Raw genomic sequence first — 24,466 nt, forward strand, 5'->3', positions numbered from 1 at the left:
TACCGGCGCTCCGTTCACCTCCAACATCCAGACTCAGAACCCAGAATGACGTCACACCTGAGCTGACTGCATTCCAGTCGGAAAACAAACCTTCCCTTGAACCAGAGTAAGGTTGCTGCTGCTGCTCGTCAGCCTTCAATAATGCTTTTTCATAACAATAGATGTCTGCAGTATTAAGCTCATACACACAACATGTCCGCTGATACGAGGCATGTTTGATTAAAAGGAAATAAACATGTAACATTAAATTATTTATTCATCACTTTACCAATAGATCATGTAAAACATTCATTGCTTTAATCAGACCGACCACCCCATGTCAGAGATGCTCAACAGTTCCAAAACGTACTTTTATGCCGCGTTTCTTGCTGATAACAGTTCTGTATTTCGAAACTTAAGCAGAGCAAGAAAAACACTGACCTGAAAACCAATAAAAATGAGTTTTATGAGTTCCTGGATGGTACAAAGTACTAATTTCCATCATAATAGTAGAAAAGGACAATTTGCTCTGCTTGAAAATGGTTTAATGACATTATTGTTTTTGCCAATGTTGTTATGATGAGTAACGGCCAGAGGGCTGCGTGACGCTGCACCGTGCTCCACTGTGTCAGCATTAGTGTAATCTGTGTGTGTGTGGTGGGTTAGGGGGGATGACATCCCAGCATAAGACCCTGAGAACGTGCAAGCTGCTCTCCGCTGATTAGGAGCGACAGATGGGAGGATTTCTGCAACGGTAAAGCCAGCGAGGGAGAGGATCCCGTGATCCCGTGCAAAGATGATGGCATCCCCTCCCTCAAACACAAACATCAAAGCCCAGACGCAGGACACGTGCGCAGCGTGTACAGTGCATGGAAGCAAGGACAGCTGACTTTGTGTTTTTTTTTAAATGGGAGAATGAAAACCATTTATTTTCCCCTTGGAGACTCTACTGATGCCGTCGGTCTCTGTGTGAATATCTGCTGTCCAAACCAGCCTTGAAAAGCCTTGATGACCATCATACTAATATTTTACACATTGATATTATAACAGTATTATTATTGTATCAAAAAAGTTTTAATCTTTTCTGCCCGAGTCATAAGATGTTACAAAAATGCCGTGGACAGTATTTGCACGACCTTTCATTCACACTTCTATCCAAGTTTGATTATTTTAGCTAAAAAAAAACAACAAAAATGAAGTGAAAGCCTCAAAAACGTCGTGCAGAAAACATGTCACGTCTTTACCTAAGTGAAGTGTTCTACAGTCAAGCAAAAGTATCTTTCTGGGAGGTTTATAAATATAGTGGAATCAGAGTTCTTGTAGGCACTTCAATATTATTTTTCAAGGTTGCAGGGAGCTACAACAGCTCCTCGGTAGAAATGTGACGTGTTCAGGTGCTGGTTTGAATTCTGCACGGACAGAGATGAAGTTAAAAGTACCAACAAAGAAAAAAACGTGTGCTTTTGCCACAGTCTCACATAACAATGCTCGGCCTTTTCCTTCTCAAGCGGTTGCTGCTTATAAATACTATAACCCTTTCACTGATAGAATCTGACGTTTCACCGCGCAGAAAGAAAAGGGGGGACATTTGCATTTGAATGAAAGCGGTATTGTATTTAATGAAAGGGAAGCGGGTGAAGTCATCAGACTCCCATTTGGGCAGTTTATGAGATCTTTTGCAATGGTAATAGTGCTCATAATACTCTTTTAGAAAAACAGGCTACAGAATAACTATTGATTTTCAGATCTCCTGGCTGATGACAGCTGAAGGGGACGAAACAGCCATAGAAATGAATGAATGACTATCAGATGGAGCATTGAATTAACTTTAACTGATATTTTCACGCACTTCTTCTTCTTCACGACTTCATTTAAATGTACAATAAACTTTCCATCATGGACCTACTGTATACTTTAGATCTAATTAGTCAGTCTGTGGTCACAGGCCATTATGCCCGCTGTGCTCACGGCGCCCATTATATCTCTTTTTATAATGAAAAACATTCATGTTTATCATTACTGTGTTAGGAGACTGAAAGTTAAAGAAGTACTGGCTCGTGTGAGTGCTTAAGATACGAGGAAAATCTATAATCATGTTATGTTAGTAGGAATGGGTGATATTTTACCGTTCCCGTTCCCGTTGATGACGTTTTTGTGTAAAGCGGGAAGGAAGGAAGGAAGGAAGGAAGGAAGGAAGGAAGGAAGGAAGGAAGGAAGGAAGGAAGGAAGGAAGGAAGGAAGGAAGGAAGGAAGGAAGGAAGGAAGGAAGGAAGGAAGGAAGGAAGGAAGGAAGGAAGGAAGGAAGGAAGGAAGGGAGGATATGAGCCTGAAAGAAAGAAAGAAAGAAAGAAAGAAAGAAAGAAAGAAAGAAAGAAAGAAAGAAAGAAAGAAAGAAAGAAAGAAAGAAAGAAAGAAAGAAAGAAAGAAAGAAAGAAAGAAATGGTGGTGATAGATTTATAGTTACAAAGATGGAGTTGAATTGGTATTTTTTTTATCGTCATTTTTATCGTTATCGGGATAAATGCCAGAAATTATCATGATACATTTTTTAGTCGATACCGCCCATCCTATTCTTAAACCATTGAAACACAACGTGTAATGTATAACTTGATAGGATCAGACATGCAGAGCTGAGATGTGACGTGTGTCATCGCTGTTTTTGTCTGCAGGACATAAAGGCAGAAGCGTTACAATAAAAGCTCAGATACTTGTTAAACGCCAGTTTGTTATGTTGCTTACTGATGTGTGAAAGTGAAGCCCGAGCAGGTGTTTTTCCATTTCTAAACCTACCTGTGCATTAGACCACATTGTCTCAGTGGTGGGTGAACAGATTGGTTTGGTTTAAACTGAGAGAGCTTTAATAGATGTTGGGTCAGATGAGGGCCAACCTTAAATGTGCCGAGGGATTAATGTGCTATATTTATGACCACCAAAAGCTTACCCTACTCTGATTTGGTTCTGATTAACTTGTACTATACATTCCCTAATATTCCCTAATATTTTCAGTGTTTTAAATGATTGCATGCAACAACACAAAGTAAAGAGGTCAGAGTGAGGTCTGCTTGGCCTCCGAGGTAACGGGAAAGAGGGGCTGCTAGGCAACCACACAGGTCTCTGCAAACAGGTTATCAGATATTAACACATATTAAGAGATGGATTATCAGTAATCGGACAGGCTTATTTTCATAAATGAGGAAGAAATAAACGGCCAGTGTAGAGTCAGTTAGCGTTAAAGCTAACTGACTGCTTTAACACAACATATTGTTAAATAATTATTTATAATTCACAGACTTTTTACCTAATTGAGGTTAAATAATGACAAAATGAGAGTACACGCCTCCTTGTATCAAGAAATCACTTAGTTACTGGTTAAAACGTAGCTGTAAGAAAACAATAAAAGACAACTGTAGTTGCGGTATTTTCTTTTCTTTTCTTTTTTTGAGGATGCAATTAAGAGCAAACTGATGCAGGTTGACCAAAGAGTCGGGCTGTTCAGCCTGTCCACATTTGATCATATTACATCTTATTCAGCAGACACTTTTGTCTCAGTAGGTCAGAAAAAGAGGTTTAAATTTGAGTGTCATGGGCTCTTTTACATTCATAAATATCAGACACATCTCCGCGTTGTGGACCATCTGTAAAGGTTTCACGCTGCAAACTGGAGGACCAGCCGGGAGGACCCTGCAGAAGTCGAGACATGTGCTATGAGGAGCTGATGAAGTGAATAGCTTATGCAAGCTACGGGGAGAAGATTGCGGGCTCTAGCAAATGCTTGTCCTGGATTAGCGAGCGATTAGTCTCTACTACAGACTGAATCAGGGAGCAGAGTCAGATTCCCCTTTGGCTGAATGAGGGAAGAGACTTTTTGTCCAACAACTATCAATGGGAAGGCAGACAAAAAGACAGCATGAACACTATGGATCAACTTGGTGATTTAACATCACTGAATACTGTTTTCAATGTTTGAAAACCAGTAACTCTGCACTCTGGACCCCATCTGGATGTTTGACACACCGGCTGATGAGATGTAATCGAATCATTTCTGCTGCAGCTTTTGCAGTTCATCCATGAAAATACATTCACATGCAGTAAAATCGCATTTAAAAATAAGTGGATTTAGATGCAAGTTTAAAACGACATGTAGTACTTTAAAAAGCAAGCTCTGTCATAGATCTAGTCTTCACGAATATAAATGAAATACTAAATATGTTAAGAAACTTTCTTACTCTGAGCTGATCTTATGTTATTTTATTTAAGGCACTTAACTCTGGGTTTTATGTTTCTGTTAAAATTAAAAACAGAAGAAAAAGTGACATCTGTGCAGAGTGAACACATTCAAGGGGTTGCTTGTTTGTGTGTGTCCATGGCAACCGCAGATGACGATGTATTTCGGTGTATTTGTACTGGTGTGAGCGTGTTGACTCGGCTCTATTTACTTCAGTCTTTTACTTCGGGTTCGACCCATTCAAACATACGCCGTGCCAGTCAGAGTCTTCCTGCCAACACGTCCGTGGTCCCTCAAACCTGGCAACCCAGCACTGTCAACCCAACACTCGCTTTATTGTGATCCACTCAGATTAGCCTCTTTGCATGAAAACAGCACAATGAATGAACACATCAGACACGCCCATAGCATGGACGCATGCACGAAAACTGGATGAAAGTGTATTAAACGTATATTATTGAGCAGTAAGCTGTATTTTTACTGGAATGTTTCCACACGCCACCAGCTAAATGTAATGAGCCCTTATTAAGCTCACCTACAGCTGTGAGGGTGCACAGAAAGAGATTTCTAGTAATGTATGTTCAACAAAGAGTCTCTATATGAGTGTTTGGTTAAAAACTGCTCTTATTAGAGGTGTATCAAACCAAAAACTCTATGTTAAATAAAAGAAAAGTATTCCCTGCAAAAAGTTCAGGATCAGTGAGAATAGATGCACGTTTCACTTCCGCTAACAGCTATATAATCCCCCGATGGAAAGAGAATCGACCATGACAGCAGGACATGTCTTTTCTTAAGATGTTACCCCTGAAACTAATAATTAGTTTAAGGAAGACAGCTTGGACATCGAGCTGCAGGAAAGACTTGCTCGTCCGTGCTCGGCTTCTTTTCCGTGGACAAACAATGCTCAAACATACTCTTTGTCTGAGTCAGACTTTAGCAGACACTAAGAGTCAGAATTGAAGCTAATGAGGGGTGGCATGCTATGCTGACGGCCCACTTCTTCATCTCTTTCATCCACGTGCTCCTGTCTGTCTTGGGCGTTCTGTGCCCGCGCTGCAGCTGCTCTCTTATGTGATCTTGACCTCAAACATCAGTCCTCCGCGTCCTCTCCATGAGTGGATCTATTTCTGCTGCGCCACGCTGCACCACGGCTGATAACTTCACCCCCCCAGCTCTGCCCCTGCCTGCGTGGTGCGCTCATGCGTCACCGCCCTCGGCCGAGTGGATGCCACATGTCCCATGTTTGGGCTTGATGAAGGACAGTCACATGCTCTCTTGTTTACAATCCCCTCATACGTGATTGTGCAAAAGCCTTGCACAGAAATGGAAAGGAAACAACTTTCTCTGTTTGCTAACAGCTTTACCTGGATCTTACAGAAGATCAGTCGAGAGGAACAGGGCTGACATGCCAGAGGGGAACAATGACCTGCGGTTTTCAATCAAGACTCAACTCCTGGAGTCGCTACAAACATGCACGCGCACACAAACAACAATAACTGAACGACTGGCTCGCATAAAGCTGCTCAAGCCTCATTAAAGTTGCATCACAAAGATGCAAGAGATCCTAATCCCACTTGCTCTCCTCGCGTGTTGCACTGTGGTGCCTGTCACTTTGTTTCAGATGAAATCAAATCAGCCAAAACTCAGTCTTGCATTCTCAAATACAGGAAACTGATATACCCCAAAGGATAAATTACATTACTTACATAACAAAGGGATGTTCAGGAGGAGGTGCGAGAAACCGATGAGGCAACGAAGGCCGGGCGGCCATCAGCAGAGACGCGGCCTTCCTGAGGCCGGGAGCCTTGTAACGAGGTCCTGACGGACTTCCAGCAGGGTTTGTTTGATTATTTTTGTTTTTTACTTTCAGATTACTCGTCTCTCGCCTTAGTGAAACTGTCAGCGTGCAGCTTTGAGTCTACAGCCTAAAATAGCACTCATAGCTGGCTGGCGTGCTTAAAAGGGGTTAAGAAAACAAATAGAGATACATTTGCTGGAGATCATGTATTCCATTGTCTCATGAGACGACCGGACTGAAAAATCCAACATCACTCTCCCGCGACTTTGTTTCTTGTCTTTGCAGGTCTAAAAAGATGTAACAGAGTGAGCTGAGGTTGAAACAAAGACATTAAACGAGACACACCACACAAGAGAGATGGTTGGAGTGAAGGGCAGAGTCTCACTGCTCCCCTGAACCATTTATCACCAGGTATCATAACATCCGCCGGGCTTATTTTGTTATTTTGCCTGCAACAGAAATCATACTGTGAAGGAGTGTTTTTACTCTGATTTCCAGAAGAAGCTCAGCTTTAAAACACACATGGTAAAACCTGGACGCAGCTGATTTTCTGTTCTTTTAGACGATAGCACCTCGTGAATGCTTTGTGCCATGATAGGTTGAATATAGGAAAAGCTCGTCTTCTCGTCTTTCATTCAAATGTTCTCACTCGCACAAATGATAACAGAGTTACGGTAATTTGAGCAGCGGTAAATATATAAATATTGCACTGCATCTCTGTGGTATTTTGACAAAAGCATGTGAGGACTCAGCAAACTAGATTGATGTAACTGGTGAATAAGCTAATGTATTATAAGAAGAACTATTTTTACACAGTTTTTTCCAGATCAATCACTTCTACCTAAAAAAAACAATAGAAAAACTTAAGATTGCAACATCCAAATGATGTTAAAAATGCTCATTTACAGATCATACTGCATGAGATGGGATTTTATGTACATTTTATGATGAAATAAGAGCCTTGGCGCAAAGAAAAGTAGTTTTTTTGCCAAAATGAAATTCGTTTCCCGATGAGGGTTCATCTTTACAGTCATGAGCTCTGCCCTTTACTCTCGCTGTACAGCCTCATTTCAGACTCCCTCTTAGTGACTTTGTCTGGGTGCTTTAAGCTGTGGGAAGGTAATAATGAAGCTGAGTCGCTGCCAACAGCCATATTGGATTGACAGGTTGCAGAAAGAGGGAAGTCTTTGTGCACTAAGGCTCTGGATTGACGCTGGTGTGTCCCTGACATAAATACCCTTGGCTCTACATGTGTATGCACGTATTTGTCTCCAAGGAAATTCTACCCTTCGGTCATGCCTCCAAAAATCCCAACAAAGACTTCATTAAAGTTAAGATCTTCCCTTAAAAGCTTCCTTTCTTTTTTTTTTTTCTTTCAAAAACCATTTGGGTTTTTTTTTCTCACCAAAATGAAATTAGGGAGGATTTGTGCTCCGTTGCAAAATGTGATATCAGGATGAATCTAATTCCTGTGCTAATGTGGGATACATGCATGAAGGCAACATTTGGGCTTACTGTACGTTGGATAAAAAAAGGAAACGCTTGAATGGACAAAGGTAATTGGATTGAAAGTACACCTGCTTCCAGCGAGAAAATCTGTTCTGCTGTGTGTTAGCATGTCAGCAGGATTTCTTGTACCAGAAATAACCTGGAAAAGACAAAAGTAATTGGCTTTCGGTTTAAACTTATTAGGCTGCAGGCATTGTAGGAGTGTCATTACCGTTTATAATTTGGGCTTTTGGCTAACAATCGCATCTTAACAGATCTGGAGTGAAGCGTAAGCGGCTTACTGACATGAAGCTGCACCTGAAACTGAACTTTGCTTTTTATTTTTGTATTTAAAAAAAATGTTTTTGTATTTTTTTGTATTTGCTTTGTATTTTTGTTCAAGATGCAGTCTTTTCTTAGAGCATTTAACGTGGTGGCACTTCGAGGACACGCTTCTCTAAGCTACAAGCTTAACCGCACGGTTGGGGGCGGTTCCATAAACGTTAGCGTACTGTTTCAGAAAAGTTTGGACAAAAGGAAAAAAAAGGCAGCAGTGACAATCAGTCACTTTAAAGTGCTTCACTGCTGGATTAAAGCAACCTGAGTAACTGATGTGAGCCTCATGAGGAGATTAGCGCCAACATTAACTTTAGCCTAGTGTGCCGAGGTTAATGGGTTGTGTTTCCGTGTTAGCACGGAGGCTTAGCGCTTCTCTGAAATAACTGCCAGCTCCTCATAAAGAGCAGTCGTCAACTGCAGCTGCTCACGCCATCTCCAGCTCGGTCTGAGAAAACATCAACGTGATATACACAAACTAACCCATACTAGTACAAAGACGTATGACTCTTTGGTATTCCTGGTCTGACTCAGTCACTTCCAGCGACTTCTCTGTTGCTTTTTATGTGTCACGTTTTGCAAAAATTACCATAAAAGAATAAACTATCATGGATAAAAGTCAATGACAGACTAGCATGTAGCCTGATACTGTTTTAAAAAAATATTTACACATGTCATACACCAAATTATCTCTCTCCTCAGTTGCTTCTTGCTAATGATAGCCACAGCTATCAAACTAGACATGCCACGAGAGGTCATTTCACCCTGCCCAAACCTAAAACCAATGCACTAAAAAGAACAGTAATGTACAGGGCAGTTACTTACTGGAATATACATCCAGAAAATCTTATTTCAACTAGTGGCAGAGTTGGCTTCAAGAGGAGACTAAGAAAGGAAGTTCAAAAGAAACTGGTTGTTTTAGATTGTGTCTAATGGTTTTAGCTTATTGATTTAATTGAGTTTGGTGTTATATACATTTTCTTGTTCTGCATTTAATTTTCAATTTTTAGTATTTTATTTTGCTGAAGTTTTGTGACGTTTCCGGTTATTTTCACTATTTATATATTTTCTTCTATTGAAATACGTTTTTTTGTTTTTGTTTTTGTATTTGCCTCATTTAGTATGCACTTATTTATCTTTAGTTGTACCTGGATTTATCTTTAATCTATCTGTTTTTGGTTGTTATTTGTTTTTTTTTTTGTTTTTTTTTTCATTTTCGTTTTTTTCATTTAGGAAAATTCATTTTCTTTTTTTTTTTTTCTAATTGTTTTCTGCTTATTATTATCTTTAGTTCTTATTTGTTTTTTTTTTGTCTTGTTTTTCTTTTTAGTTGTTGTTCTTTGTACTTGTTATGTACTTTGTCTTATTCTGTTTAACTAGCATTTTATATTGTACTGTAAAAGTTTTATAGAAATGTATATTTGTACTGTTGGACCCCAGGAAGAATAGTTGCTGCTGAAGCAGCAACTAATGGGGATCTGAAATAAATAAATGAATAAAATAAAAGAAGAGGAAAAAGTGCAGCTGCAGAGTTACACGTCTGCTCTTGTTATTTGATGTAAAAGCAGAAGCACCTGAGACTAAAGTGATCAATATAAACCCTCCGATAAAGTTTTGCTTTGACCCGCCACTCCCAAGATCTGCTCAGTCTTCTCCACGGTCACATACATTTCTACAGATTTACAGGTTGTGTCCACTGACGTGGCGCAGGAGGGATTTTATAAAAGGTGGCAAATAACAAGCGGAGGCAGCAGATCAATACATCTGTCTGCTCAGAGTAATGTTTTAATGTTGTGACTCCTGCAACCCCTTGAAGCTTCAGTATCATCATCAACAGAGAAAGTTCAGCTAAAGGTCCGGATCATGCCACCTTAAAGAAATCGATGCGAGTTTCATATACTTACATTTGACCGACACGCAAAAACATCTATAGTAAAAGCTGATGTGAGTGGCTGATGAAACGATTAAAACTATGTTCTGTGTTTAGATGGAGAGGTGTAACTCGGTGAAAAAATAGCTGTAAACTCTTGAAGAAGATAAAATCAGTGGGCATCTCTTGGAGACAGAGAGAACGGCTCAGAACGCCTAGCTGAAACTAGTTGAGTTACAAACAATCTAAAACTAAAGACACTGTGAAAATAAGAAATACCACCGGGTTTATGTCCACTGAGCCAGAACTAGGCTGGACTGGACAACAGTAAATCGGATTGTTGCCTTAATCCGGCCGATAACGATCTGTATTTCACGTCTTGAACCCGTCTAACATATGTTCAAATGTTCTTTGCATTTGCAAATTCTTCCTCTAGCCCCATTTCCTTGGGAAGTCCCTTGAAGGAGACTTGCAGCATGTACGTGTACGCATCGTGGCTGCCATGCATCTCTTGCTTTTGGCATTTGGTGTGTTGGTCGAACATGTCTTCCAAAAAATATGCAACGCTTACATGAGGTGTTTTGAGGAGAAGTTGGCAAAGTAAGTCTGTGATTATTATCATCATCTTTGTTAACACTTTGTCACACGTTTTGAACATTCAAATTCAGTACGTTTACATGCACTAACAGAATGTCGAATTGTTGCTTTAATCCGGCCAGTATTGAAATTTTAAAGGCCATGTATATACTTTAGCTGGGCTGTAGTTAAACCAAACCGAAGCTCTTGAGATCGAGCTTTTAATGCCAGATAATACGTCCTAATTCCAGTTATTCCGGCATGTATACCAACCCACGCTTAGCTGAGCTACTGACTGCCCCGGGACTGAACCAGGACTCCCCCTTCCTGAAGTGAAGACACCACAAAAGCCAGAATATCAACACCGTAGGAGAAGAAGATGATTAACAAAGAATGAACCGGCAGAACGCCAATGCAAAGGTGCGTGTGGCGCCATCTAGCATCGTGGAGTCGAATGCACCTCACTCAATAATCGATTCTTCTCGTGCATGTACACTTGGATTTCTCAGAAACTTCAGTTTAATCCTCAGCTAAATTGTTGCCAATAGCTTGCAGCACGGTGCAGCACGGTGGCTTAGTGGTTAGCACTGTTGCCTCACAGCAAGAAGGTTCCCGGTTCGACTCCCAGGCCCAGCAGGACCTTTCTGTGTGGAGTTTGCATGTTCTCCCCGTGCTTGCTTGGGTTTCCTCCAGGTACTCCGGTTTCCTCCCACAGTCCAAAAAACATGCATACTAGGTTAATTGATCATTCTAAATTGCCCGTAGGTGTGAGTGTGAGTGTGTCTGGTTGTTTGTGGGGACTGTGGGTGGAAACTAGCATTTCTGCTAAAACCCGGTGTATTTGCACTGCTTAATTTAGTGTTCATGAATATGCATTGTCCCGTCTAAATAAACTTTGAAATTGATTTAGATGTGCATGCAACCACACTGAGTGTGAAAACAAAATACCACCGGGTTTGTGTCCACCAAGGCAGAACCTGGACTGGACACATTATAAACTTTACATTATAAAGTGGTAGCCATCAGCGGACGCAGTTATGATGCGTTATCGCACGTGTTTCTCCTCTCACGCATCCTTTTCTGTTTGGTTGCGTCAAGGTTGTGTTTAAGTCTTGATGTCACAGTTTCACAGCTCACGCCACATGTCGACAGGCAGCGCCTCGGTGAGCGTGGAGCGTTGCAGCCCGGAGCAACCAACAAGCAGCTTCATGCAGACAAATAATGTAAATGAACAATTATGTGTCAACAAAGGTCAAATGAACACTGACGTTAGGGTCGTACAACACTGGAGCATCTGTGATCAAAGAAAGATTTCTCATTTCGTCTTAGATCCCCTTTGAATCTATTGAATTCAAGTGTTTAAAAGTAAGTGACAAGCCTTCAGGATTATAGCTGTTTCCTTCTCAAGAAGCCAAACCCTAAAATGTTTAAAAGGTTCAGACACAAACGCTGTTTCCCTGCTTTAATCCCGTCCTCAAGCAAAGAGCCAAATAGGCTTAAAATATGACATTAAAAATATAAACATAATCTTTGCTGCAGCTTTTATCTATTAAATCATTTAGAAAAAAGTTCACCGTCCCCCATAAACACACACACACACACACACACACACACACACACACACACACACACACACACTGTACTGTGCTCACGGGGAGCTTGACATTAATCACACCTCGAGGATTGCAAATGTTTAGACACCCTCTCTCAGAAAAGCTCTGGTCTGGTTAATTCATGCATGTGGTGCGATGTGGAAAGCCACCTGATCACCTGTGTGTCTGAGTGGTTTCATGTGTGTGTGTGTGTGTGTGTGTGTGTGTTTTGAGCTATAAAGTGCTTACTCTCAGCTGGCTGGACACAGAACCGCCGTTATGAAATGAGCAACTGTGTTTATTCTCTAAACCTTTAAGAAGATTGGGGTAGTTTGGCCCGAGTTTCCTGAGTGTACCCGGCATGTGAGCTTTACATTTTTTTTATTTTTTCATTTATTCATCTGCTCTTGGCCGTTGGTGCCCACATGTGACGATGCTGCCGTTGGGAAGGGGGGATGAGAGTCGTAGGGAGAAAACGGAGAATCCAGAAGAGGCTCAATATGAGCGAGTGAGAGAAACACAACAAAAACACAGGGTGGCATTGTGCAGGGGGGGGGCAGCTTATGCTCCAGTGGAGGCAAAGTCATGTGAGCAACGCTGCAGCTCTCACTTCAGGCTGAACCGCTCAGAGCTAACGAACTATCTTTAACTGTAACACCCGGAGCCGTGCACCACCACTACTCCTCTTCCTCTAGGAGCATGCCGTGGATGCCCCAACCCCCCCAACCCTCCCCCCGTCCTTGAGTCCCGGCTGATTTAAACCTGGTCTCAAACCTTTAAACTGCATCCCGGCCAAAATGACTTCCATCCCACACGGTCAGCAGGGATCCAGCTTTGAAGGGTTAAGGCGAGGATTTACAGACAATTAAAAGTCACCGCGGATGAGCGAGGGTACTTACCTGTTCAAACACTGCAGAGTCATGTGACCCCTCGCCGGCCACAGTTGTTTTTCTGATGAGTTTCGGTGGGAAAGTCAAAATTTCTGGTTTTGTAAACATATCTTCACAGAATGTGAAGTAGAAGGTAAAGTGGTGTATTTTTAAACAGGATACTTACTCGAATGAGCAAAAGAACTCACATCCTTCAGTAACTTTCAAAGACAAAGCGCAGTATAAATAAATACATATTCATTTTCAAGCTATTTTTGTTTCTTGTGGGCTGCTTTTTGTTGTTTCGGGTTCAGAAACAAAGTTTCCTCGATGCAAGAACAACTGCACTGTACTTGTCAGGTTTGGGTAAATCCTGTTATTTGGCAAGAATTAATATGGCAAAAGGGATTTAAATAACACAATAAGATGATGAATTGTTTTATTCTTTTATAAAGGCCAAGTGATCTGTTATGTAATCATGAACATTGACCAACATGTGTAAGCCCAGGTGAGGAAACATGTGGCAGCTGAGCTCCAAATCTCTCACAGTCTCATGAGTTCAGTTTAACATTTGATTAACATTTGATTTGATTTGATTATCTATTATGCCATCAGACTTTACAACCAGGCCTGATCACAGCAGTTAACGGACAATAACAACATGTGCAATAACAACATGTGCAATATCTGTCTACCTCATACACATCCTGCTTTCTTTTGCATTGTTTTTCTTTCTTTCCCATAGTACACTACTTTTTATTCTTCATTCCAATGTATACACTGTTTATATTACGTAATTATGTATTTTTTACTTTTTTACCCTTTCCCTGCCTGTGTGTGTTGAGTGTACTGCTGCTGCACAAAGTGAATTTCCCCATTGAGGGAGAAATAAAGGATAATCTTTTCTTATCTTATCTGATCTTAACCCTGTCAGAGGTTATATCCTCCTAACTGAGTTTGATTTTAACTTCCCTCTCACCAAGAGAACCCAGCCCCCCCCCCACGATCAGGAACCTTTAAGCAAAGCAGTTAATCTGATTGGTAGATGGACCAACCTGAGTAGTTGCTGGTGATGATCTGAGTCTGCATCTCTGTCAGAGTTTCTGTCTTGGACTCTGTCAGCGCCTCAGTCAGCACCTGTGTCTGGGACTCCGTGGATGCACCCGTGGGTGCTTCTGTGGGTGCTTCTGTGGGTGCCTCCGTCATTGCCTCCGTTGGTGCCCCAGTTGGTGCCTCTGTGGCTGCTTCCGTGGGTGTCTTTGTGGGTGTCTTTGTGGGTGTCTCTGTGGGTGCCTCCGTCATTGCTCCCGTGGGTGCCTCCGTCAGCGCCTCTGTGGGTGTCTGGGCTTCGGTCTCCAGGTCGGGCTGCAGCTGGATCAGCGTGCTGACCCGGTCCTGGGGCAGGGCCGTGCCGGCGGCGCCCTGCGGGTCCTCGGTGCCGGGAGTGGACCCCCCGGCCAGGACTAGGGAGCAGATCAATGGGGCCAGCAGCAGCCAGACGTGGGGGGCAGCACACTCAGACATCCATCCCTCCTTCAGGGACATGCTGCCAGGTAGTGACGGAGAGCTCCGCGAGAAGAAGAGGAGGGAAGGAACTCACAAGCCCTGTGGTCCGGTTCAAACTGAGGAGAAAGGGTCCTTCGGGGGGGAAGTTTGCTGTTTGCTTCTTTCTGCCTCTCCTCTCGTCTCCCCTTTCTTCTCTTTTCTTCCTCCCTCTTCACAACTCCAGTGGACGGAACAAATCCCCCTCAGCGTGTCCACTCATGCTGCTGCCCTGCTGCGTGGACGTGTGATGGAGAGAGAGAAGTAAGAGAGGGTGCATGAGTTTCATCATGGCTGTATGTGTGTGACTGAGGTAGATCCAGCTGTAATCTGCCTGCTCTCTGCTCACTTGCTGTTATTTTCTCTCCAGCCTCCCTCCCTCCCTCTCTCCCTCTCTCCCTCTCTCCCTCCCTCTCTCGGCTCACTCACTCGCTCCGCTGCTTACGCTCTCTTGCTGATCTCCAGCTGAGCGACTGAGCTCTTGCGTAACAGTAACTCATTTGCTGAGCTGTAACTCATGCAGCTTTAAGTCCAGATATTCCTGGTTGCTGCTCTCTCCCCTTACGCCCTCCTGTACCCATTCCCCCTCTCTTACAAATTGAATATGACTGCCGTGTGAATCTCACAGAAAAAAAGACCTTTCAGACCATTAAACATTTGCTCAGCCCCATCTGACATCACAAGCTGGACGTGAGAACATCACACCGCCCAAGAAAAGCCAAGAAAAGTTTGAAACTTTCAGCGGCGCATCGTGAGAACCCAACAGCAAAGGAGCAAACGTCCTTATCCAAAGTTTGTTTTTAAAGTCTGTCCTGCACGAGTTTCTGTTTCCAAGAACACAACAAGTTTTAGTAAGAATGCAGGAATAACAAACTGGATTCAATTGGAATTAAAAGGGATTATAAACAGATTATAAGGAATTGGATTTATTTGGCGTATAATTGTGCTTGGAAATAACTTATTTTCCTCTTCTGTGCAATACTCTGAAATGACTTTTGTTGTGAACTGGTGCTATACCAAAAATGTAATTAAACTGAAATGAATATCCCTTTCGTCCGTAGCGAGCTGGGATAGACTGCAGCAGATCCTGTTACCCTGCGTTGGAATAGAAGATGGATGGATGGATGGATGGATGGATGGATGGATGGATGGATGGATGGATGGATGGATGGATGGATGGATGAATGGATGGATGGATGGATGGATGGATGAATGAATGAAAGGCTGGCTGGATGGATGGATGGATTATACAGCAAAAAAAATCGATCTGCTTAAACATTTTCAAAGCAAGAGCCCCTTTTAAAGGGAGTGTATGTAATTTTTTGAGCAGAAACCTGAGAATGGGAGCTGGGGTCAGAATAAAAGCGACCATGTTACATGTAGGGGGGAATGTGAGATCTCTTGCAAATAAAGCATAATTTATGTTTCTCTATGGAATCGACAGCATCAGTTCGGTAGAGAGCCTCTCTATCGACACGGACCCCCCTCCGCAGAGCCCTTCAAAATTATTTTCGGACTACACAAGTTATGTGATCGGTAGATTTGTTCCTCTTCTTTTTCGAACTACTGGCTGTTATTTCTTTGTCATTTTCAAGTTGCGCAGCATGATAGTTTGATGCAATGTCTGTAAAAAGGAGTGAAGGTCAACATTTATTACTTCCAGCTATCATTAAATATGCTTTATTTACGCTATACTAAATGTATGCTATGTCTGAGTTACATACAGAGAGTAAGCAAAAGGAAACCTGGCACTTTGAGCTACGGTGCTGCAGAAAAAGAACAAACACTACCGCCTAGTGGTTGGTGGTGTAATTACAGAGCGATGCAACCACTAACGAAGAAGTACAAATGCCAGCGGAGATGCAGGGGCTGTGTGTACCCTACGTACATCACTGCTACGCAGGAGCATAAATAAGTATTAAGATGGACGAGAACAAGAAACCTGTCAACATATCAGGAAAGCAGTATTATGTGTTTCATTGAGTCGTGGCTGCAGGAGCATATTCCTGACTTCTTCTCTGCCCAGTTTCAGATGATCCGGGCTTACAGAGATTTGTAAAAGGAAAAGAGGGAACATTTCATCACTTTTCAACAGCAGTTGGTGTAATCCAGGACATGCTACTGTGAAACACTGTTAAGTCTAAATGTTTGTCCACCTTCACCAGTTTTATTCTGGTAGCAGTTTACATCTCGCCATTTTGTTGTTGATAATCTACGGAAACAACACCCTAAATGCATTTGCAGCAACACCTGAAGAGTCCAGGCCCTACCTTTCTCTGCCACATTCCCAAGGTCTCACCAGTTTGTTGCTCTTTATCTCCTTCACCATCAAACTGTTAGTGGTTGACATTTCCCCCAGTTTGTTTCTGTTTTGCCCCACCTGTGTCCCATCTGCCCTGATTGTCTGCACCTGTGTCTCGTTATCCCCTGTGTATATCTGGTCTTGTCTTTCCCTTGCTCCTTGTGGTTCCGTACTGTTTCCTTCCCTCCATGTGTCCTGCCAAGTTTTTGCATACCGGTAAGTTTTTTTGATCCCTGTTTTTGATCCTGCTAAGCAGCGCTTAGTTTTTTGTTTTTTGAAAAATAAACCCTTTTTTGTTGAACTCCTGCCTCTCGCGCTCTCCTGCATCTGGGTCCTCGCCAGACCAGTCGTGACACAAACTAGACTTGTAGTTCTCGAGACCGGTCTTGGTCTCAAGACTGGTCTCAAGACCACTTTTTTTGTGGTCTTGGTCTTGGTCTTGGTCTTGTCTCGGTCTCGGCAGTCTTTGGTCTCGGTCTTGCCAGGTCTCGGACTCTGATAATTAAGATGCAGTTTCTCACCAAGGTGACAGAATCTTGTGATCACCAGTTCTTCCTCTTATTAATGTAGAGTTTTGCAAACTATTTGTATTTTGCATTTGATTTAATACATGTTTTGGTGCATCTGCATGTGTTTCTGTATTTAATTACAGTTTTGTGTTTATAACGGCCTTGTTTGAATAAATATATGCCATCATTGGCCTTTGAATAATATTTGCATATCGTTGTGATTGATGAAGCATCAGGTCCATTTCAGTGATACTGATATACGGTGTAATTTGGCTACTATAATGGTAAATAATGTAATTTCAAATCAATAGTTCTTTAATATTTAAAATTCACATTTCATCTACAAATTAAGTCCAATTTAAATCAGTAACATTTACTATTCATTATACTTTTCTGAGGTGGAGGGGGGTGTTGGAGGCTGGTTGTTTTGTTAGATGACTTTGGGACTAGTTAGTAGTCGTGTCAATCCTTGAAAGCACTGGAGTCAATCCTCCAATAACTAGGTTTGTTTTTGTTCTCGGTCTTGAGCTGAACTAGTCTTGGACTTGGACTTGGCCTTAACACTCTCTGGTCTTGGTAGTGTCTTGGTCTGGGTTTAGGTGGTCTTGACCACAATTCTGCATCAAACCCATCGTCCAGAGGCAACCTGTGGCCAAAAGGACTCTTAGGAGGTGTTCACAGGACCCTGAAGAAACTCTGCAGGGGAGTTTTGAGGCTACAGACTGGGATGTCCTCTGTGAGCTGCAGGGAGATGACATCAATGCCAAGACTGAGTGTGTGACTGACTATACATCATCCTCTCCACCAGAACAGTGATGTACTTCCCCAAAAATAAACCCTGGATCACCAGTGACCGGAAAGAGGGAAAGAGCTCCTCAACAAGAAAAAAGAGCCTTCAGGAAGCAAGACGTAGATTATTAAGGTCAGTACAAAAACAACTGAGAGCCCAGAGATAACGAGGAGATGTGCAGAGAAAGCTGGAGAGGCTTTTCCAGGGATGGTCATGGAGGAAAAGGATCACAGGTTTCAAGCAGAAAGCGGATTGGATAGATAGACAGTAGTCCGGACGGATCCAATGAACTCAAGACGTCACGGGTTGAAGTACAAACAGAATAAAACAGATAAATAAACACATAAAACAATCCTGTTCTGTGTTTTTGTTTATGTCCTCAAAGAGAGAAGGACCACGGATTGAAACTTTTCAAGCAGTCGGCAGAGAGGATAGCAGCAGAAAACTGCAGGACCCGACCGGCTGTTGCTACGGTGATGGTCATTACAGTACTCCATCAAAGCTGCGTCAACCAAGTCATCTGTGGTGATGACAAAGTTCATGGCGGTCAACTGTGACGCTTCATTCCGAGAACAATGTCTGAAATACGTCACATCAATAACATCACAAGTAATCATGGGATATGACACCGCTGACACCGTTCATACAGGTTAAATAGACGTTCGTCCACCTCAATATATCTGAAGGGTTTTCTTCATATAGTGCTAGTTACTGGCTAGGTAACAACATTAGATAATTATTTGTCTGACAGGCTTTATAATTTAGGCACCAAATATCTAAAACGGTACACCATGGCCTCATTAAGCAGCATTATTTCAGAAAACACCATTAACCTTCATTTCAGTTTACCGTGTTCTTTTAATCCCCAAAAAGGGACAAAGTACCCAGATGTGTTATTTTCATCCGATGCACCTACATTAAAAAACGCAGATAGCAAGATTATTAATTAGTCTACGTGCACTGAGACCTCGGTACTATAGCTTTATGTTTTTTTTTACAAAAATATAATTGATAATAAAGTGAATTACTGGTTTTGCTTTTGTCTTCCTGCAGGATTTTGTTGCATTACAGTGACCTCATGGGTCAAAGGCTGAGGATGTCACACCTCAGTCCAATGCATTTGGGTGGCAAAGTCAGAAAATGAACCTTTTCATATGTTACATAACCATCGCTAGAACTATTCATTCAAATTAATGCCGAACGGTTTAACACACAAAAACTGTAAGTTAAGACATTCACAAATTTAAAACCATGTACCATGCCCACGTCTCAATGTGAACTCAATGTGACTAAGATGAGCCATAACGGTTATACACAGTTAAATCAGCCATGTTAGATTCCGATGATGAGTTACGGAGGTTGACTAACTTTCTGAGATGGAATTCTAACGCTATGTTCCAGTTGAAACTTTCCAACAAGAAACCTGGAAATTCCCACTTCTGAGTACAAATGGAGCACACCATAAAGCTTCAGTGGCTTTGAATGTGCTGACACGTCCTCACCGTTGACCATAAAGGGACGTAGAAACAGTAAAATCAAAGCTAAATGTACTCAACAACTAATCAACAAGGAAATGAAAAAGAACATTCACTTTCATGCACAAGTATGTAAACAGTGAATTTTCTGAACTTTGAAACAAATCTAGTCACTTTTAACTGTAAGAAGTCCTCAAATTGGTTACTTTTAAAACAGTTTTTCACGTATAAAATGGTTTTAACTCTGTTTTTTATTTGTTTAAGATGTGTGGAACATCATTGATGCTGCATGTAGCTGGTGAGTGTTTTCTTTTGTCACTTTTTTTGTGCCAAGTTAATTTCTTTAGTAGTTCTGGTTCTGCTAAAAATTAACTGTAACGAGAAGTATCTCTGGTTAAAAAAAAATGTTATATCATTAATTCCTAATAACTTTTATCCCACCTTGATTTGTGTGACAAAAACGTGACTTTAGTTCCTGCCTTCCTTCATCACTGAGCAAGCACGCAATCGCCTCCAGTTGCAGTACCTGCGTGGACATGTGCACGCACCCTCATGTGGGGCTGTGGGTGTCAGAGGTGGACGTTCAGCTGTAATGTGACCCTAAAAGCTCTTGTTGATAGCTCTCTAGTCAGAAAATCCATGCAAAAGGTGTGAATAATTTACGCAACGGGGACCAAAATAGGAGAGAGAGAGAGAGATGGACAGAAGAAGGAAAAGACGAGAGAGGGGCAAACCCACAGACAAGAGAGTGGAAGGAAAACAATCAGAAGGAGAAAGAGGGAAACTTGAACAAAAGGGCAGATAAAGTGACATGTAGTGCTTTTACTGGGAGAAAACAGCAATCTGTCAAACGGAGGCGTGTCTGTGTGGATGCGGTCGGCTCTGCTGCAGCAATCTGCATTATTTACGACCACAGCTTTGCCAAAATCTACATAGAAAAAGGGCTTTAAAGCAGTTATCCAAGATTTTATTTAAAGCTTCAAATAATAGCTGGGGGGGGGGGGGGGGGGGGGGTTAATACACTTATTGTTTCATTTCAAATAAAAAAATCATCTGTAATACAGAAAGGTCATTTCAGATGTCGGGATTAAACTGTAGGCAAAGCCTCCGCCTATTTCCAAATCCACCTGCCGTAAAGACAGACTTAATCCATCGCAGACCTTCGATTTGCAGTTAGCCTAACTATCCTCGGCTTTCCTACAATAATTAGCTCCTGTACCAAATGATTTCTTTAAACCTCTGAACCAAATCGACATGAGAGAACAGTTTAAAAGCTTTTGAGCTGAAGTTGAAGACTCTAACAGACTAAAACACTCTGAAGCCTCGGCTGCTCCAATCCACCACGCTCCTGAGAATGATGTTTATGGCAAAAGAACAAGTATTCATAAGAAAATGTTTAATGCTGGGACAACCTAACCATTGTGAACTATAATAATAATATAATTTCTTCGTGCAAAAACCTGAAACCATGAGAACTTTGGTCGGACACCTCACCGACACTCTAGTTGTCTTTTACTTTCATGGAATAAAATGTGGAACATGGCTTCAAAAATGACTCGATGAGCGCATGTGGCCAATCAATGTCCATCATCTGAAATGGGCTTTATTTGCACCATCAAAAGCAAGAGACAAGAATTTCAAAGATGTACCTGCACTTGTCCCAGCAGCTTTTTGAAACTGGACCTAAAAACAAAGAGCTGATTGATGACACTACATAAATAATAGAGATGCTTTTGTGGTACTACAGGATTTAAGCAATCTGAGCTGATGCTAAACTGTGAGTACCTGAAACAAAACAAATTGTACAGATGTGTCTTTCAACTATAATATAAGCTCACAAGTCCACACCAAGCGGTTCAAATCAATCCACTTTGTTGCAGATAAAAGGTGATCACTATTGGCAATCAATGCGAAAACCCATCTACACTGATTGGTATGCGCTGTATTTGAAAATAAAATGCCTTCGGCCGGTAACTCTAAGTATAGTTTTATCTTTGAAATTCAGGGCCAAAACCAAAACAAACAGAAAAATACATGTCTTTCTAAAACCCAAATGGAATAACGGAAGAAGAGAGAGTGAAAAAGCAGCTTTGCCTGTTTAAAAATAAAAAGGGAAGGGAGAGACAGGAGCTATGATCAGTTGTTTTGTTTATGTGATGGAATTCTGGGAAAATGAGGATGCACCCATGAATTCACTGTTTCACAGGTAGTTAGCTGTACGGGTCAAAATGGCTTGGATGTTGTGTCTGTAGCATTTAATCAATGCTGGGTTAGTGCAAGCTGCTGATTGCTTTGCTAAGCTGCGTAGCATGATGATGACTGATGAAGTGATGATGCCAAGCCATTGGCCGAGCTGACTGCCAATCAAAATTCTATGCCCATGTTACAAATAAATGTTTTGTTTGATATACATTCACCTGACAGGGTATAACCCCCCCCCCCCCAAAAAAAAAAAACCTGAATAACCCACACAGAAGTGTAATCTAGCTATGGAGACATTAATCTTTTCTGAAGCGGGCTTGTTTTGGTTGAAAAGATTAGCGTGCTCCCCCTGGCTTGATTTAAGCCCAGAAGTTAGATTGCTGGCCTTTGGTCGCAGCGCTGGCTCTAACTAGTGAAATCGGCCTAATAGTCTTCTTGGGAAGACCAGACAGAGGAGCTTTAGAGAAGTCAAGTCTGCTGGAGATAAAAGCAGAGATAAACTTCTATAAATCTGCTCTGGACATGACATCTCTGACTGATTTATTTATTTTTGAGGTGATAAAAAGCTGATTTCATTACAGTCTCAGTGCGGCTGCTGAAGCTTAGATCTGAGTCAATTACAACTCCAAGATTTTATAACTTGGGTTGTCGACTTCATACCTTTAGATTCAAGCTGCGTAGCAAGTTTATTATTTCCTTTTTGCTGCCATACAGAATTACTTCTGTCTTGTTTTGATTTAATTGTATCTGTGATGATTCGGTTTTGTTATGTTGGAGGTTTGTGTCTGCCGCCCCTTCTGTTTTCTGTTCCCCTCCAGGTATGTGCGTGGCAGGGGACGTGGCTGGCTTCTCCACTCTCCAGATGAGGCACACCCGACTGCACTCAAGAATCATCTCCTCCATGAAAACCTGGTCTTCACTCCTTCATTCCAATCCTGCCAGATAATTCAGTCATGTTCGGTTGGCTGGTGTCCCTCCTGCATCTTTGAGTTTCCCTCACCGAAGTTTCCTGACTGACGAAGAGGATTACTTTCTGGCCAGCCAGCTCCCTGCCCTCACTGCCTGCTCGCCTCTTGTATTTTGTTTGGAAACATGAAAACTACGTTTGAACTTTTTGAAATTAGTTTTTAGTCTCTGTAATTTGGGGTCCAACTAACTAAAAACCTAACAGTATCCAGCTATTGGCTTGCTCCAAGCACTGACGGAGTCAGTATAATGGACTTAAGCCATTTATTAAGAGGTAAGTTTTAGTGTCATATGCGTAGCTGTGGTAAGAAACATTGCTTTTAGATATGTTTTGATCTCGAGGAAGCGTGTAGAGGTTCACTAACAGTGCTCCAAGTACTGACCCTTGAGGAACTCCAAAAGTCAAAGGGAGAAGCTCAGATTTATGGTCACTCATGCAAACAACCAAGTTTCTGCCTTCCAGATGTGGTTTGAACCAACTGAGAAATGTTCCTGACTGCAGCAGAAGCCAGACTGAAATCTAACTAAAATGGTATTTGCATTTAAGAAACTGATCAGCTGAAACAATGCAGCTTTAGCAATAATTTTCTAATAAATGAAAGTTTAGAGATTAGCCGGTGATTCTTTAATATAGAAGGATCCAAGCTTCTTTTTTTCTCATGAGGCTTGACAAATGTAGTTTTGAGAGATCTGGAAAAGTTTAAAGCTGCTTATAAATAAAATGTATTATTACTATTAGTAATACGTAATATTAAATAATGTTTTCATTTCTACAGGTTGACTATTGCTGAGACCGTTTGTAAAGACACCTAAAAACATGTTCCTTGAATATACTCATATATTTTGTGGTACCAGATGCTCTTTGCTGTTTTTCTGTTTTCACATCAACTGATAACAAACTTAAGCACAACATCCCTTAATATGCCTTGCTGTGTTTATTCATTTACTTATTCTAACCATAAATAAAACAGTACTATATCAATTATTAAACAAGCTATATGTGTAGTTGTTGCAAAGTCATTGTCACCTCCTGTTTAGCGTTTAACATTGTGAGTGGACAGGGTGCACGTGGACGGAAATCTGCTGTTTCCCTCCACGTGCACCCTGTCAGCAAAAGCTGGATCTCTGGAAAGCGTCTAGAGACAACATCTGTTGTATTAGATGCTATATAAATAAAATTGAATTGAATTGAATTGAATTGTTTGGTGCTATAACTAACACACATGGCAAGACAGGGAATGAAAATGACAGCTGTTCACGTTTCTTAGTGCTTTAATGCGTTCTTCTTCTTCTTGTACAGTAGATTAAGTTTCTGAGTCAGATTACGAGGATTATGGAGGTAGCTGCACAGATGTGGTGAAAAGAGATTACTCCCTTACTCCCTTGTCAAACCGACATAAAAAAAGTTATTGATTCATGTGGCCTCATGTGATAACAGATAATTGTAAATATATGCACTTTTTGTTTGGCTATGTAAAAAAAAAAGACGTAGACATATCTGTCTAGAGAGAAAAAAACAAACAGCTGTTCTTTTGTAATTAATAATAAAACTGTGTCCAGCGTGTTTGGAATAGGAAAATGAACGTCTACCTGTCTCCATGTGCACAGTCACAGTAGCATTGGCAGTCTGCAGCTCTGTCACTGTCAGACTAATCCCTAATGCAACATCGTAGAGAACATTGAATACTCTTATATAATACAGAAACACAGCACACTGAATCACACATGGTGCACTCACAGACACGCACGTTTAAACTGTATTCTCTGACTCCTCTGTGCTTGTTTGCTTTTGTCTCCCTGCAGTTGGTGTTTCATGTAAATATACACAAATACAGTGTACAGACTATTTAAAATGTGTCTGTGCACAGATGAAGAGTCTATTTACATAAAGCAATTCATAACTTTTCATGCCATCCATTTTCTTTAGTTGATTATTTTGTTATTGTT

At 41.4% G+C, this 24,466-nt stretch overlaps 1 protein-coding gene across 1 annotated transcript in view; it reads right to left on the reverse strand.

Annotated features, from left to right (window-relative positions):
* zgc:162331 (uncharacterized protein LOC793007 homolog) overlaps positions 1 to 14,278 on the reverse strand; it is a 25,845-nt gene extending 11,567 nt beyond the window's left edge. Inside the window, exon 1 of the mRNA XM_061714613.1 lies at positions 13,789 to 14,278. Coding sequence (XP_061570597.1) covers positions 13,789 to 14,278 — 490 coding nt within the window. The remainder of the gene's footprint in view (positions 1 to 13,788) is intronic.
* Positions 14,279 to 24,466: the final 10,188 nt, after the last annotated feature.

Source organism: Cololabis saira, chromosome 23 (genome assembly GCF_033807715.1).
Source record: "Cololabis saira isolate AMF1-May2022 chromosome 23, fColSai1.1, whole genome shotgun sequence".
Lineage (NCBI taxonomy): Eukaryota > Metazoa > Chordata > Actinopteri > Beloniformes > Belonidae > Cololabis > Cololabis saira.